This window comes from Lepidochelys kempii, chromosome 1 (assembly GCF_965140285.1).
Source record: "Lepidochelys kempii isolate rLepKem1 chromosome 1, rLepKem1.hap1, whole genome shotgun sequence".
Taxonomy (NCBI): Eukaryota; Metazoa; Chordata; order Testudines; family Cheloniidae; genus Lepidochelys; species Lepidochelys kempii.
The window spans coordinates 206,164,133-206,181,209 of record NC_136380.1 but is presented as its reverse complement, the minus strand read 5'-3'; the positions used below and the strand labels follow the sequence as shown (position 1 = coordinate 206,181,209).

The 17,077-nt window shown below is 45.0% G+C and overlaps 1 protein-coding gene across 6 annotated transcripts in view; it reads left to right on the top strand.

Annotated features, from left to right (window-relative positions):
- Positions 1 to 17,077, top strand: part of GSK3B (glycogen synthase kinase 3 beta) — a 267,577-nt gene that overhangs the window by 79,272 nt on the left and 171,228 nt on the right. For all 6 annotated transcript variants that reach the window (XM_073309439.2, XM_073309445.2, XM_073309401.2 and 3 more), the window contains exon 2: positions 6,531 to 6,724. In XM_073309439.2, the coding sequence (XP_073165540.1) occupies positions 6,531 to 6,724 (194 nt within the window). The remainder of the gene's footprint in view (positions 1 to 6,530; positions 6,725 to 17,077) is intronic.

Here is a 17,077-nt window from a genome sequence, read left to right as displayed (position 1 = left end):
ATAACGAAGAATTGTTCAATGTGGTCTGGACATTATGTGGGATAGCTTTATGATCATTCCCCTGGTATAGCTCATGATGTCCTTCCACTCCTGCTTGGTGAATCATTTCAGTGTATTTCACTGGTCTGCCCTTTGCTTTATTGAATAAGGCTATTCTCTGCCTCCAAACACCAGCGTCAGTGTAACACTGAGAGTCAGGACAGCCTAAAGGGGATGGAGGAGGGGATTACTATCCAGTTCACCTCTGAATTCCTCCCACTTACCTCTCTGAGACCATGCAAGCACTTACAAGGCACAGCAAAACTGCAAAGCCGAACCAGGAAGGTAATTCCGAGCCTCCAAGGCACAATGGCAAACCCGAACAGCATATACTTCACGGAAAAAAATTCCAGTACAGTCCTCCTCATGTGTGTACCACTTTCGAACTCTGAGGTTCCCACAAGACTAGGAAGAAAAGTCAGAAAGGCATATTAAAAATGCTATCATAGCCCCTCTGGAATCTGAACAATAACTGCTTGAGATTTTCCTTACTCTCACAGCCACAGCACCGTCAGAAGCTGAACCCTCAAAGATGGGGCCTTTACCAACAGCTGAGTGGATGACCAGTCTGAGAGGGGAAGAAATGGAGAACTCGGGATGCAGTGTTCACAGACCTCGTTGCAGAGTCCCCCAGAACAGCAGAAAGATGGAGGCTGTACTTGAGAATGGAGAGGGGAAAAGAAATGGAGCTGTCCAGAGAGATTGTTGGGGTGGTCAAAGACAGCATCACAGTGGCCAAGGAGAGTAGGCAATGCAGTGCTGTAAACTGGGGCCTAGTCATACTCTGCAGCTTTGGGACAATACAGAATGTTTGCTACAGCCATGCTCTGAGGCCATTCCCTTTACAGACGCTCAGGCCAGTGAAACAGCCTACCTCTTTTCAACAAAAACGAGGCTCTCTTGAGTCATTGAATGCCCCTGATAACTTTGAGTCCCCTTAACACCAGATGGCCAAAGAACAAGAAGTAGTAGAAGCAAGACATATACTTGCCTGTGACTTGAATTCCTCCTCCCCTTGTGTTCTACCCTGCACTGTGTCAGTTTGAATTTGTTTCATTATTGTTGTAATTAAAGGTTTATTTCTGGTTGCTATGTAATAGATTGAATTTTTAACAGTTTTTATGATAAACTGCATTGATGACTCTTTCTGAAGAGTTAATATGGAAAATCCATAAATTTTAAATAATTCATAAGGATGTACAAAAACCTAGGCACAGATACAAGACAAATTAAAGCTTGCCACAATGTTCCACTTCCTCTACCAATAAGCGAAAAATGGGGATTTTCATCATATCATTCTGGGGTGTACTAACAGGAGTATCTTATGTAGGACCTGGGTAGTAACTGTCCAGCTCCACTCAGCATTATTGAGGCCTCAGCTGGAGTACTGTGTTCAACTCTGGGTGCCACACTTAAGATGGGAAGTAATTGGAGAGAGGTCAGAGAAAAGCAACGAAAGTGATAAATGGTTTAGAAAACCTGACCTATGAGGAAAGGTTAAAAAAACAGGGCATGTTTAGTCTTGAGAAAAGATGACTAAGGAGGGACCCGATTAACAGCATTCAAATATGTTAAGGACGTCTTATAAAGAGGACGGTGATCAGTTGTTCTCCAGGTGCACGGAAGATAGGACAAGAAATAAGGGGTTTAATATGCAGCAAGGGGGATTTAGTAACATTAAGGAATATTTTGCAGCTGTAAGGTTAGTTACGCTCTGGACCAGGCTTCCAAGGGAAGCTGAATTTTCTGAAAGATCCTAGCATCATGGACCCTGCTAGGTACCCTGATTTAGGTTTAGAAACCTGCTGCAGTGATCAACAAGCCCTTTGAACACCATGGAGAAATACCCCCTTCTGTTTATAAATTCTGAGCCCTGCCTATAAGGGAACTAAAATACTTAAATTATTTCTTCTGAAAATCTAAAGAAAGGGCCAAAACTCCATAATACTAAGCAATCTTCAAAGCATCTCTCACACCCAGGCAAAAAGTCCACAAGAATGTGAAAGAGGCTGGTTTCTAGTAGACTGACGTGCTCGTGGCAGTTTGGCCCATCTTTACTGTAACTATGAGAGACTGCACAACTCCCTCAGTCCATAACATCAACTCCAGCTAAGCAAATAGCCTTTTTAATATCCAGAACATGTGAGAGGAGGGGGAAATAGGCACATGAATCCCATTAGTTGCCCCACTACAATTTGGGAATCCCATGTGTGCAAAGCCATCAATAATTGGAGCATTACCAAGCTTTGTAACCCAGTGCAACAGTACCGTAACCATAGTAGCATCACACCACCTACATGACATAAGAACGGCCATACTGGGTCAGACCAAAGGTCCATCCAGCCCAGGATCCTGTCTTGGGAACCTGGCATTGGCCACTGTCGGAAGAGGGAGTGAACAGAACAGGTAATCCTCAACTGATCCATCCCCTGTTGCCCCTTCCCAGCTTGTGGTAAACAGAGGCTAGGGACACCATCCCTGCCCACCCTGACTAATCGCCATTGGCGGACCTATCCTCCATGAATTTATCTAGTTCTTTTTTGAACCCTGTTATAGTCTTGGCATTCACAGCATCCTCTGGCAAGGAGTTCCACAGGCTGACTGCGTTGTGTGAAAAAATACTTTTGTTTGTTTTAAACGTGCTGCCTATTAATTTCATTTGGTGCCCCCTAGTTCTTGTGTTATGAGGAGTAAATAACACTTCCTTATTTACTTTCTCCACATCAGTCATGATTTTATAGACCTCTATCATATTCCCCCTTAGTCATCTTTTTTCCAAGCTGAAAAGTCCCAGTCTTATTATTCTGTCCTTATATGGTAGCCGTTCCATACTCCTAATCATTGTTGTTGCCCTTTTCTGAACCTTTTCCAATTCTAGTATATCTTTTTTTGGGGTAGGGTGACCACATCTGCACGCAGTATTCAAGATGTGGGCATACCATGGATTTATATAGCGGCAATATGATGTTTTCTGTCTTATCTATCCCTTTCTTAATGATTCCCAACATTCTGTTCGCTTTTTTGACTGCTGCTGCACATTGAGTGGATGTTTTCAGAGAACTATCCACAATGACTCCAAGATCTCTTTCTTGAGTGGTCACAGCTAATTTAGACCCCATCATTTTGTATGTCTAGTTGGGATGGCCTCAAATGACTTGGCTTGTTGCAGACTACTAAAATTCAGGGGTGGTCAGCTTCCAGCTGGCACTGGCAACTCCCTTCTCCACTAGCATGGGGCACCAGACATTGGTATGCTGCCACTGCAAGTCCAGGATTAGTTCAGCACATATCTCACAAAAGATTGCAGTTGCCAGCATAGTGGTGTGGAGCATTGTTGGTCCATACTGCTGATAGCAATTCAAAAATGGCATTAGCAATTCAAAATGGCACCAGAAAGGAAGTATGCTTTGGAGATGGTGGAAACATGGGATTTTTAAAAAATCTGAACCCACCTGGCTTCTGCTATGCATCCCACAATACCCAGTGAAAAAAATCTCAGAATGCAAACTGCTCATCAGTGAAGCAAAGGACCATAGGATATCCCCAGAGAATGCCATGCATTTAGTATGTCTCAAGCCACCACCGTACAATTCGGATGTGAATTGAAAGCGCACAGCCATCCCAGGTGCACGCTATTAGTGCAGCTTGTGTGTTGCATGTTAAGTAAGACAGATCAAAGCAATCCGATTTATACCCCCATGTGGATGAGCCCTTGTTCTCCATCATCTGCTTCCTCTTTTCTCACTCTCTGCACCCTTTTATCTGTTTTCTTTTTCCAAATGTATTCTAACATCTCAAGTATATTTTTCCTTTTCTGGTTCCTCCCCTTCTTGCAAGCTCCTTAGGGTAGGGGCCTGTCTTCTAAGTATCTCTAGTGAAGTGCCTACCACATTTGTGCTAGTGGGTTCTTTTTTTAAAAGAAACTTTTTTTAACTCATCCATCCATCCTTCATGAATTTGAAAAATGTACCATACATCTAATAGTTGCAAGATTAACCTAATCAGTGGTTCCACTGTCCAGGGGTGATGCCCAAGTGAGAAATCAAGGGCTCCCCAACTCCCCTTCAGCTGTTGGGAAAAGAAGAAAACTGGAATTAATACCAGGGTGCTGTCCAATGTTCCCTCTAAATTTTTTCCATCCATGGGCAGAACGATTTTTGTTATGTGCACCAATATTGAGATAACGTGCGGGTGTGCATCACCAGTAGAAACAAAAAACCTGGCTATAATATATATTTTTAAAAAGTTACCATAGCGATAATTACTCCAATCAGGGCAGGTTAGGCATTTTAGAACTCACTACTCAAAGAATTAAATTTAAGCATAAGAGAGAAATAAAAATTATGAAATGCATAGACCAGTCAAAAAACTAAAATAACACACTTTGAAGCAATAAAATTATAGAGAATATATGTCCATTGCAGGAAGTACCAAGAAGTAACAACAAGAAGAAGTATGTGTTGGGAGGTAGGGGTAAGTGTGTGTAAGCGAGAGAGAGACTCCGTGCGTGTGTGTGTGCTGGCTGCTGGGGAAGTCTGAGAGTCTGTGCGCTGTCTTATTAAGGCACTCACTCACCACTGGAAGGCTTGTTCAGACCTCAGACCGCATCAGCTCTCCTGCTCCTGAGCCCTGTCCCCTCCCCCAGCTCTGTGGAGATGGGGGAATGTGAGCAGGGAGGAGGCGGGCGAGGGGGACACCCTGACATCATTGCTGGCCCCCCGCCGCCCCGGGCACAGCAAGCAGGAGTGTCCAGGAGCCATTGGCCAGGGCTCCAAGGCAGAGAGCAGGAGCAATGTGGCCGCAAAGCAGCGGTGGGAGGGGCACCTGAACACATGCTGCTGGATGTGCGCTTCTCTGCTAATGAAGTGCGTGCCACTTGATTAACTGCTGGGCAGCTGTGCAACCACGTAACTTAGAGGGAACACAGGTGCTGTCTGAAGATTTTGCTTAGTGGTTCCATCTCTTCTAGCCTCTGGCTAGTAGGTGAGCTGATCATTTTGAAACCCCTTGTGTGTTCCTGCCCCTTCTGACTGCTGAAAGGGAGAAAGAACATTCATTCCCAAGACAGTGATGTTGACGTGATTCTGTATATGTGGCTGCTGCTGGTCACAGGATTCTCAGTAGTAGCCATAAAAAAAGAAAGCTAGATTCTGCAGAAATTGGTGGTACTTTCCTGGAAGAGATTGTTACTGCCACAGGTGAATGGACTTTTCAAACTCACATTTTAAAAGGGTCATGCTTACTGCTTAGGTCCTGGAGCTACTAGATTGTCCCTCCCTCTTAGCTATCACTACCTTATAAAGAAGGGGAGTTAGGGTATCCTGCAGAGTTAGGAGCATTTGTAAGATAGCAAGAACTGAAGGGAATAACCAAATAGCTCAGAGACCCTCGAGAGTTAGCAGCTTTCCAGAACACAGGGAGCTAAGGGTAGGGATAGAGGATTATTCACCACTTCAATGTCTTCTGGGAGTTTAAAGAAACTGACTCATAACTGAGACGGTTATGTGTTTATGCATTTGATTTTAGAGCTGAACGTTTGAAGAGTGTAAACCAATGTGAAAACTTTTACACACAGCTTTGCTGACAGTAATCCAATAACTATGAACACTATAAAATAACTTTACGATTTAAAAAGCATTTTTCTAATACATGTTATGCCTGAGTATGTACATTTGTGTGTTTTAGAAATGGTGCAGTTTCTGAGGGAAGGGAATCAAAGAATCATAACACATCTTGTGGATTTGAAAAATGAATCACTTGTAAACATATATCCTAAATGTCTGAAACTCCATAAAAATTATTTTTCTTAAACTAAAATGACTACAAAATGTGTAGGGCTAGCTTGTTCCTATTAAAAGTGTGCGAATTTATCTCTGTTATGGTCATTAGTAGCTAGCCACCAGTGTAAGTGAAGCAGTGCAAATGCCTAGTGTAGGTAGGTCAAGTTGTGATAAATTCTAGTTTGTATAGATGCAGCTCAACCTGGTTTCAAACGGAGTTAAGCAGCAATGGTGCAAACTGTGGCTGAAGTGGCTTTTGTCTGTCTGTGGTAGTGGGGTTACACTGGTGCAGCTAAACTGGTGTCTGGGTGCTGAGAGCTGAACTCCGCAGTATAGACAAGATTTTAGGCTCTTAATGGATTGCTGATTGTAGCCTTAACTATGGAGTTGTGACGAGCACTTCCAAAGTTGTTGTTTGTAGCTAGACATATATGTTTGAAGGAAAGAATTCTTGCTCTACTGGTTAAATTGGCAGTTTGGTTGTGGTAATTACAGTAAAATATTGGGAAGTGGATTGATATTTGTTTCAGCAATATAAATAACAAACTCTATTGCATGGAAGAAGTTAGATGTACCAGAGTACCAATTTCTGTCTCACTAAATATGAGTTAAGTTAGTTCAAAAGTGAGTAAAGTTACTATCTTCAGTGATAGTCTGTCTGATAGTCTCACTCACACACGTATATTAACTCAATGTTCTCTGCTTTTCCAGGAGACAAAGATGGCAGCAAAGTGACTACAGTGGTGGCAACTCCTGGACAGGGTCCAGATCGACCGCAAGAAGTTAGTTATACAGACACCAAGGTTATTGGAAACGGATCTTTTGGTGTTGTGTATCAAGCCAAACTCTGCGATTCAGGAGAGCTTGTGGCCATTAAGAAAGTTCTTCAGGACAAAAGATTTAAGGTGAGATTTATATGAAACCTAGGTTGTTATTTAAAAATATTCCTGTATTTCTACTCTTTCTGATTGCAGGTTCTTTGGTGACTTGCTTTTCATTGGTGTACATATACTTAATATTGCAACTTGAATCACTATCATAAATAATTATTTTGCTTTGTGCATAGGAAGAAGTTTGAAGTCCTGATTTGAAGGTGTTAATTACATTTCTTGTATCAAAGTATTTGTGGTCTCAGGTTGGGTTTCAGTAGCAAACAATTAACCAGGGGAAATAGGGAAAAGCTCTTTGTTAAAAGTATTATTTTTTGATATGAGAAGACTGCCCTGATCATTAGTAAATAAGCAAGTGGGAGAGGATGGGGATGGCAAAGGCCGTCGAGCTTTGTTCTAGATAGCTATATCTACAGAGTTAGGCTGTGTGGAAGGCCCTTCTCAAGCAGTGAGAGATGCCCCACACCAAGTGAGAAGGAAGTAGACAGAATGAGCACATGGGAATTAGGACTCAGTGGGAGTTAGGCGCCAAGGGAAATTAGACATCTATATTTAATTACTTATTCTATCTAAACCTCAATATTAATAATAAGAAAACACACAAAGTTAATCTATCACTACTCCCTTTAAATGCACCCTAACTATGGAGGGTGAAGGTGAGCAGTGGACTAATCAGGAGAGGTGCCACTCAGTGTATTGTTCCAAGTATTGCAGCTGTGTTGGTCCCACAATATCAGAGGGATAAGGTGGGTGAGGTAATATCTTTTATTTGACCAACTTCTGTTGGTGAAAGAGACAAGCTTTCAAGCTACAGAGCTCTTTTCAGGTGGTCTTAATTGCACAGAGTACTTTCTTTGTGGTCAAGAGGTGTATGTCTGCACCTAGTGCAAGCAGCTCGTGGCCCTCAGAGCCCAGGTACAGCATCTTGAGGCCAGTGTTGCTGGACATTAGGAGTATCTAGAGATGGTATATAGCAGGGATCAGCGACCTTTGGCATTGGTAAGCCCCCTGGCGGGCCGGGCCAGTTCGTTTACCTGCCGCATCCACGTCCCACTGGCTGCGGTTCGCCGCTCCAGGCCAAAGGGGGCTGCGAAAGCGGCGCGGGCCGAGGGATGTGCTGGCCGCTGCTTCCCGCAGCCCCCTTTGGCTCGGAGCGGCGAACCGCGGCCAGTGGGAGCTGCGATTGGCCGAATCTGCAGACGCGGCAGGTAAACAAACTGGCCCGGCCCACCAGGGGGCTTACCCTGGCGGGTCGCATGCCAAATGTTGCCGATCCCTGGTATATAGGGACAGGATTACAAGACCAAATGTAAGCAAAAGGTGCAAGTTAAAGAGAGATGGCCAATTTGAAAATCAAATTTTCACCTTAAAGTTGGACACCTATTTGTAAAAAGTAGTAACATCTCAGATTGATTCCCCACAACCCCGTCTGTCTTGTTTTTTTCCAGTTTGCATTTGGCAGCACTTTGTGTATAGTCATTTTCATTGGTGGTGGTTGTACTTCTGGTTTCCTGTCCTAGCATGATGACCTCACTCTCATGGACTGCTTTACCAGAGCTCACATACATGCTCTTCCTCAGGCCTTGCAACACGGTTATCATCAGTAATGGCATCAGCAAACCTGAATGGCACTGAGTAGTTAGAGACAGGCAAGCACACAGAAAAGGAGGTAGAAGGATATATCTTTATAAGGAATCTTGCACTCATTTAAAGCATTTTATTTTAACACTTCTGAGTGAGAAACCAGACATGTAACTTTTTGCATTGTTCTTCTGTCTACCAGAGTGCCATTCCTGAACCTTTTACATATGTGGTAATGGCTGGCCTGGGAAGGCATGCCCGTGTATTGTGAGGGCAATGAGGAGAGAATTCTATGGATGGGGATTAGGTAAATGGTGGAGCTAGTCTGTTTTGAGAGAGAGGTATTACAATCCTCTTTGTGCGTTTTCAAGGGAGGCTAGTAAACTATTACCACTGCTAATGTCATAATTGTAAGATGCAAGGTAGTACATAGGACTAAATCCTTTACTTCGTTACAGCTTGTGCATTCCCATGGACTTTACTGGAGTTTCACCCAGTTTCACCTTGTCCAGTTTGCAAAGGCCTAATATATCCTGGCTAGGTAGCAGTAATAGTAAGTTCCCTGGGATGGGACCCAAGTCTTTCCTTTATCTTGTACAGCACCAAGCATACTGTCAGCTGAACAAGGTGTGCGATTTTGCTAGCCCTGTTGGATAGACACGTTCAGAGTGTAGTTTAATATATGAAACTGAAAGCTAAATCACACTGGCCACCCAAGAAGCAAGGGCATCAGGCACCACTGCTGCTCTTGAGGTGCCATGGCTTTTATTTTGGGGGGAAAGTGTGCTTGTACACATGCACATGTATATCACTGTCTGTAAATTCCATATCTGATTCTGGAATTGAACTTAATCATCCTTCTGACCAAAGAATGTGGCTAAGGCCAATGGTTAGGTTCAGTGTCCTTTAAAACCTGTCAGCCATGCTTCTGAGTCAGCTGGAAGGCATAAATTGGAGACTCTCCTTTCCTCTGTTGTTTGGGCTGTTGCATCCCCAGCATTGCTGACTTAGGAAGAAGGGCTCAAGCTCAAGTCTTTTGTATGCTAGATTTCCTTGGAAATCTGCCACGATTTCACTATTACTGGTATGGCTCTGCTGGTGGCGGTAACTCAGGAAGTACTAGTGTAGACAGGACTCAGGTAGCTTCAGCTGTTTGCCTTCTGTGGTAGTACGCCTAGCCTGTCAGGTTCAACCTGTAGATACCTGTAATTTGATAAATCCTTTATTGCGTCCTCCTTTATATATGTGTGTGTGTGTGTTTTATATGTATTTTATTTTATTTTTAAAAAAAGAAGCCATTAGACTTAAAATACGCAGCTTATTAGGTCTAAGATCCATTTCATTCCAAAAATATGAGATATTTCCAATGAGAAACAACAGTACTGATGCTGAGGGCGCTATTCGGAAGGGAGTTTCCAGTGTCATATTCTCAAGTGTGGAAGGAAGGGTATATGTAGGGGGAAAAACATATTGAGAAGATTGGCAAGTTTTGTGTTCATTTCCATGTGTGGGTCTGTGGAGAACAGGAAGTTGAGAAATGCTACCTTTCGTGTTAAGTTTAACCTGGCAGTTAGTAGCTGTAGTTGGAATTGCCAGGCCAGCACATGGTGGTTCTTAAGCCGATCTGTCCGATTTGTTCTAGGAAGTATGGAAAACCCTTTTTTTAAACCTTCCATCCATTTTGGGTCTCCATGCATCCTGTAACTGAAGCAGCAGCACTACATTGTTTAAGCATGAGAAAGGCCTTATATTGACAACACTGGCACATGAGTAGTTAACTTGGCAACTGAGATGTCCTATAGAAAGCTCCCTGGTTAAAATTGTCAGGGAAGCATCTATTGACTACTTCTACATTTTAAAGATTTTTCTTTATTGCGGAATTGAACACCCAGTGTTAGCTGGTCATGTAGAGAAATAATGAACTAATGCAGTGATGTTGTTTATCACCGGGTGTACATAGGACAACTTTCCAAATGAATAATTCCACTGAATTCTGTAATGCAGTCTCTAATTTCCTTCACCTTTTTAATATGAATGTACTGATCAAGGAGATTTAAATTCTGTTGTGCAGTGTTCCTGGCTCTTGTGATCAAGTCAGAGCACAACATGCTAGGATCCGATGTCTCTGTGGGCCTCGTCTCCACGTTAAAGATAAGGATGACCGCAGTCACTTCAGTTCATGTAAATTAAGGGTTACCCATGCAGTTCTTAGTTGAGCAAAGTGTGAGCACCCCAAATTTAGCGGAATCATTCCCATGTTGCTGGTTCCGTCAGTACTTTGAGCGGTGACTAGGCTGGTTGAATGCCGTTGGCACATAGGAATAGTAGTCTGTAGGAAACAAATTCAGAAAGTTTACAATACATTTGTCAGCTTGTCTTAATTTTTACATGTATTTTCATCCATACCTGTTTTACATGTAGCTTCTTAACTGGTGCAGCCTAATATATGTGATTTTCATTTTGCTAGTCTAAATTTTAAGTGAAACTATATTTTTATTAGCTTGTGATTACTGTTCTGAGGATTTATGTTCACAGACCATGTATCAGTCATGTTTCTCTCTGTTTCTTTGAGAAATGCAGTAAAATGTTAATTGATACATTGGTACAAATAATGGACATTCCAGAGGAAGACTATTCATATTCCTACGTATATTTTTAAGAACTTTTCCAGATATGAATATATCAGCTTCTAGCATAATCTCCCAATTGACTACCAGTAGTGACTGTAACCATTCATGTCAAGGTGCATACAGGCAATCCTTGACTTTACAACATTCGACTTCTGATGAATGCTACTTACGACATTTCTGAATTGACACCCTGATTCGACTTATGACCATTGGTTTCAACTTTACGATGCTTGGTCCCATAATGGAGTGGATTGCGGTTCTGAGTTACGATGGTTCAACTTACGACGCAATTTTCAGGAACCAATTGTGTCGTAAGTCCAAGGACTGCCTATATTGGAATCTGTAGTCTGCAGGCCATCTCCATCTTAACAGTGAATGTGGCTGTGTTCTATTTTGTATTCAGGTAAGTTAGATTTGGTGTCAAGCCTCTGGGAAGCTGCAGATGTGGCGCTCAAATGGGGGAAAACTTAGATACCTTGGGGTGGGTGGGTGGGTGTGTATTTTAGTTGTAAGGTACCTATTATCATGGAATGTGGATGCTACACATTCAGTTTCGAATCAACAAATGAATCACCAGTAAGTGACTCAGAATGAGAATTTAGCCCCGTGCCTGATGGCAATGGTAATTAAAAAACCTGAATTAAATAAGTGAATTTTTTTATGGTGTCAGAGTGCAAAACTCTAGCTCTGACTGCCCACCAGTGTGTGCATGTTCCATAGTTGAGGACCCTTTACTCCTGAGGGCATTCTGCACCAAAAAATTAGAAATTCTGTGCACAATATTTTAAAATTCTGCAAGTTTTATTTGTCAATAAATAAATGAAGAGGCTCCAGCTTGGCTGCACAAAGGTGGGAGATCACTCTGCAGCCACCCACCCTCACCCCTGGAGGACGGACTCAGCGGAGAGGCTGCACCAGACCCTGACACAGCACAAGGGCTGGGCCTGCCTCAGAAACATCCTAGAGCCTTGCCCCTCTGCACCAGGTGTGGGGCAGGCAGGATCAACCAGGCAGGATCCAAGTGTGAAGGGGCTCAGTGTGGGGGGATCCAGGTGTGGGGTGAGAGGGTTCTGTGTGAGCAAATCTGGGTGCAGGCAGCTCAGTGCGGGAGGTCTAGGTGTGGGGGGATCTGGATGCACAGAGGCTCATTGTGGGGATTCTAGGTGCAGGGGAAGTGGGACTCTGCAGGGGCTTCCAGGTGAAGGTGGTTGGTGCTCAGTGGAGGGGTCTGGGTGTGGGGTCTCAGCGGGCGAGTCTGGGTGCTGGAGGAGTGGGGCTTGGTGGGCTGGGGATCTGGATGCAGCTAGTGGCGGGTCAGTGGCATGGTTGTCTGGATGTGGGGGCTCAGCTTGGTGTGGGGGGTGGGGCTTGATAGGATGGGGGTTTGAGTGCAGGGAGCTCAGTGGGGGGTCGTCTGGGGTCTGGAGGCAGGGGGTCTGGGTGCAAGGGGGTTCTAGATGCACTGGTTGAGGTTCAGTGGGGTGGGGTTCGGATATGGAGTGCTAGGGATGTTCTGGGTGTACGGGGTGAGGTGTGGCAGGGGTGTCTGGGTATGGAAAGTCTGGATGAACAGGGGTTGGGAGGATGGGGGAGCAGCTCCCCATACAGTGTGTCGTCCTCCCCCGTCCCCCCACCGCAGCTGAGGAGTGATGGGGGCAGGAAGCAGAGGAGGATGCTGAGCTTCCTGCAGCTGGCGAAGGTAGCTGGGGTGGGTCTGACACAGCCCCAGCTACTCTTTGCAGGGGAAGAGGAAGCTCTGTCCTTTCCTGCCTCCAGCCCAGCTGGGCCTAGCAGCTGATCTGGGCTCAGGGTAGGAGCCGCTGGCTGGGGTGTCCCCAGCCCCGTGGTGATTTACCTCTCTGCCGGCTGCTTTGGGTGCCTGAAACATTGTACCTGCGCTGTTAGGGAGTGGTGTGTGACTGCTCTTGCGTCTTCTCTTTGCTTCCCTGTTTTTTCCCGTGGGAAAGCAAAGAAATCTGCAGGGGACATGAATTCTGCACACATGCAGTGGTACAGAATTCCCCCAGGATTAAATTGCAGCTTTCACCTTGGAAGATTCAGTTTCAGGAACTGACAGCCAAAGTATCCCAGCATATTTTATTGGGTTTTGTGTGTGGTTTTACAACTGCTGTAAAATATTAATGTTAATTTGAAGTTTCCTCAGCCGTAAGAATGAGCTTATGAAAATACAGCTGGTATAATCATTGAGCAGTGCATGCACTAAACAATTTGCTATCTTGCTGTTCCCATGAAATGGGAAGTAGTTGCTGTCTCTATGCGTATGCCTTTTTGCATTTGTAAAATGTCTTTTTGAATAGCTGAATGTTATAGCATAATAAAGCAACCAGAAGGTAAGATAAGCATTTTGATCATTCAGCTTGTCTGCCTTTCTCGGGGGTGGGTGCACTTTTGTAAGCTGTCTCAAATGTTTCTCAAAAAAAAGCCTGCTCCTCTCCAAATCCTGCCTGGTACATATCAAACTGCTAAATATAAAAGGACCTCTTCAAAATGGTCAGCATCCATTGTTTGTGCTAATTTCATTACAGCTACTTTGATGATTGCAAATTGTGAAGAATGATATATGTGATGTTGGGTAAAATTTTCAAAAGCACCTAAATCACTCTTGCAAATGAGACTTAGGGCTTGTTCTCACTTGAAAAGCTCCAGCAGCACAGCTGCAACTGCACTGCTGTAATGCTTCAGTGTAGACACTCACTACAGTGATAGGCGGGGTTCTCTTGTAGCTGTAGTTAATCCACCACCCTGAGAGGCAGTAGCTAGGTCAGCAGAAGAATTCTCACCATGGAATGGGGGTGCTACACATTCAGTTTTGAATTCTTCTGTTGACCTAAACTCTTCTACACCGGGGGTTAGGTCGGTCTAACTACATCGCTTGAGTTGTGGATTTTCACACCCCTGAGCGACATAGTTGGGTTAACTTAACTTTTGAGAGTAGACCTGGTTGTAGGCACTTACAAACTTAAATTCCATCCACTTAGGCTCCTAAGTCATTTAGGCAGCTTTGAAAAATTTCCCCAATTTCTCTTTCTATTGTGTTAGCAGCTCACTGCATTAAAAGGTTTCTTCCCTTTTGTGATTTATGGCAGCCACCATCTGCACACTTAGAGAATGGTCTCCTCTGTCTAATCAGACTTACTGATACCTTTCACTTCCAGAAGGATGGTGGCTCTTAGTCCCTGTTGTGGACTGAGTCTTTTAAATAGGTTTTTCTGGAATTCCTCCCAGTGTCATCCCTGGCTTCTTTCTCATTCTTCTCCTCCTCCTCCTCATGTTCCTATTATGCCTGTGGCGTTTAGGGCAGTGATGAAGCTCCTCCACTCCTGTCTGTTTCCTGGCAGGTCTTTCTATGGTTCCCCAGCTGTGCCACAGGTTTTTCAGCTCGGCTTCCACAGCTCTTCACTAGGTTGTTTTCGGGCGGCCTCGTTTTCACTTGCCTTCAGGTGTCCATCTTATTGCTTCTCTGGTGATGGAATCAGTTTCCATCCGAAGCACATGACCAATCCATCTCCAGTGCCTCCTGGCAATGATGGTGCTCAGATCCTCTTGGCTGCACTGTGTCAATAAATCTTGGTTTGAGATTGTTCTGGGCCAAAAAATACGGAGGATTTTTCTGAGGCAAGTTGTATGGAATGAAGATAGTTTGGGCATGTCATACTTTCTCATTTCCCAGCATTCTGCACTATAAGTCGAAAGTACGCAACTCTGATAAATCTTGAGTTTAGTTTTGGTGTTGTATTTAGATGATTTCCGGACTGTATTTAAGCTCTTGAAGGTGTTCCTGGCTTTATTGGTGGTGTTCTGGATGTCCTGGCTTGTTCCACCATCCTGGCTGATAAGTGCTGCCCAACTATGCAAATGTTTCTACATTGGTAAGAATATAATCCTCTACCTGTACTGGTGTTGGTGAAGCAATATTAAAGTCATGATATCTGTCTTATTGCCCTTGATTTTCAGTCCAATTTGCTGGCAGAATGCGTTGAATTGAGTTGTTTTTTCTTTTATATGGTGTTGGGTATTGTGACAATGGTCCTCCTCTACCTTGTTGGGTCTTGTGCTTATTGGAGGATTTGCTCGCCTCGAAGATTCACAGCAGCCCTCAGTTTGGCCGTTTTCATGAACCCACAGTCCAGGTCAACTCCTCCTGTGTCTGATCAGGAGTTGGGAGGTTTGGGGGAAACCCGGGCCTGCTCTCTACTCCGGGTTCCAGCCCAGGGCCCTGTGGAATGCAGCTGTCTACTTCCCCATGGCCTCCTCCCAACGCTTTCTTTATCCTCACCACAGGACCTTCCTCCTGGTGTCTGATAATGCTTGTACTCAGTCCTCCAACAGTATGCGTTCTCACTCTCAGCTCCTAGTGCCTCTTGCTCCCAGCTCCTCACACGCACACCACAAACGGAAGTGAGCTCTTTTTTAAACCCAGGTGCCCTGATTAGCCTGCTTTAATTGATTCTAGCAGTTTCTTGATTGGCTGCAGGTGTTCTAATCAGCCTGTCTGCCTTAATTGTTTCCATAAAGTTCCTGATTATTCTGGAACCTTCCCTGTTACCTTACCCTCACTGTCCTGTAGCCATCTGGCCTGACCCTGTCACAGTATGTGATAGGAGAGTGACATCATCTGCGAAGTCCAGGTCTTTAAGGGATGAGAAGATTGTCTCTCTCTTATGAGAGCCAGACTGAAAGGGAAACATAATATCACCCTGATTCAGTGCTATGCTCTGACAAATGACGGTGATGAAGAAGAAAAGGACAAATTCTACCTTACACTACAAGCAGAGTTAGGTTGTGGCGTGGTACTCTTCTAACTATCGTCATGGGAGACCTGAATGCCAAGGTCGGTAAGGACAACACAAACAACGACAGAGCAATGGAAAGACATGGGTGTGGCACCATGAATGAAAACGGAGAAAAGCTTGTTGATTTCTGTAATATGAATGACCTAGTCATCAGCGGAACCCTATTTGTGAAATTCACAAGCTGACATGATGTTCTCCAAATGGCAGAGATAAAAACCAGATTGATCATATCATGATCAATGGCAAATGGCGACGCTCACTGACAGATGTGAAAGTGAGAAGGGAGGCAGATGTTGGTAGCGACCACCACCTTGTGACGGCCTCCGTCAAGCTAAAACTGAGACGTGTGGGTCCACCAAACAGGGGACATAGATGCTATGATATTGACAAGCTAAAGTCCCTTGAAATACAGAAAGCCTTATTTCTGCAGTTAAAGAACAGGTTTCAAGCACTTGCAGACCTTTCTCATTCTATGAGGATGAATTTGTCCATCGTTCTCAGCTGTTTAACATGGACGACAGATGGAATTTATGCATTTTTAAAATCTGCTGTATTTCTAGGAACTGCATTCCCTGTTGCAGAGAAGTCAGCCTGATATGACGGAGTGAACCAGATGACTTCATAGTTCTGTCTCTCCATTTTTTTCTACTAGTCTTGTTGCTTGGGATGTAGACGGTTCTTCCTGCCAGTAGATGAAAGACATAATGCAGAGTTTCCGAGGGGGCAGGGTGAAGGAGCTTGCTCCTGCCGGCTCCTGCTGCAGGGCAGGCAAGGTCTCCCCTCCCCCTCCTCTTCCCCCAGCGTGCTGGGTTCCTGCCCCTCCTCCTCTCCCTCCCTGCTGCCGATCAGCTGATGGCCCTTGCAGGGGAGGGGGAGAAGTGGAGCTGCAGCATGGCTGCTCCAGGGGGGAGGCTGAGAAGAGGTGGGGACGGGGCCATGGGGAAGGGAGGTGGAATCAGGGCATATCCCCTCCAGCCCCCTGTCGTGAGCCGCTCTGGGCAGGGGGGCTGGGAGCAACCCCAGGACCCTAGCCCACACCCCCAGCCCTCTGCTCTGACCCCTGCACCTCCCCTCACACACACACCAGCCCCCTGCCCTGACCCCTGAACCCCCCCTCACACATTCCCAGCCTCCTGCCCTGACCCCTGCACCCCCCTCACACACACCCAGCCCTTACTCCAGCACCCCCCACACATGCCTCAGCCCTCTGCCCTGACTCCTGCACCCTCCTCACACATCCCCAGCCCCCCCACACCCCATGTCCTGACTCCTGCACCCCCCGCATTCCCACTCCCACCCTGAGCACCAAACAGGAGCTCCTACACGCCCCCCCCCCCCATTCC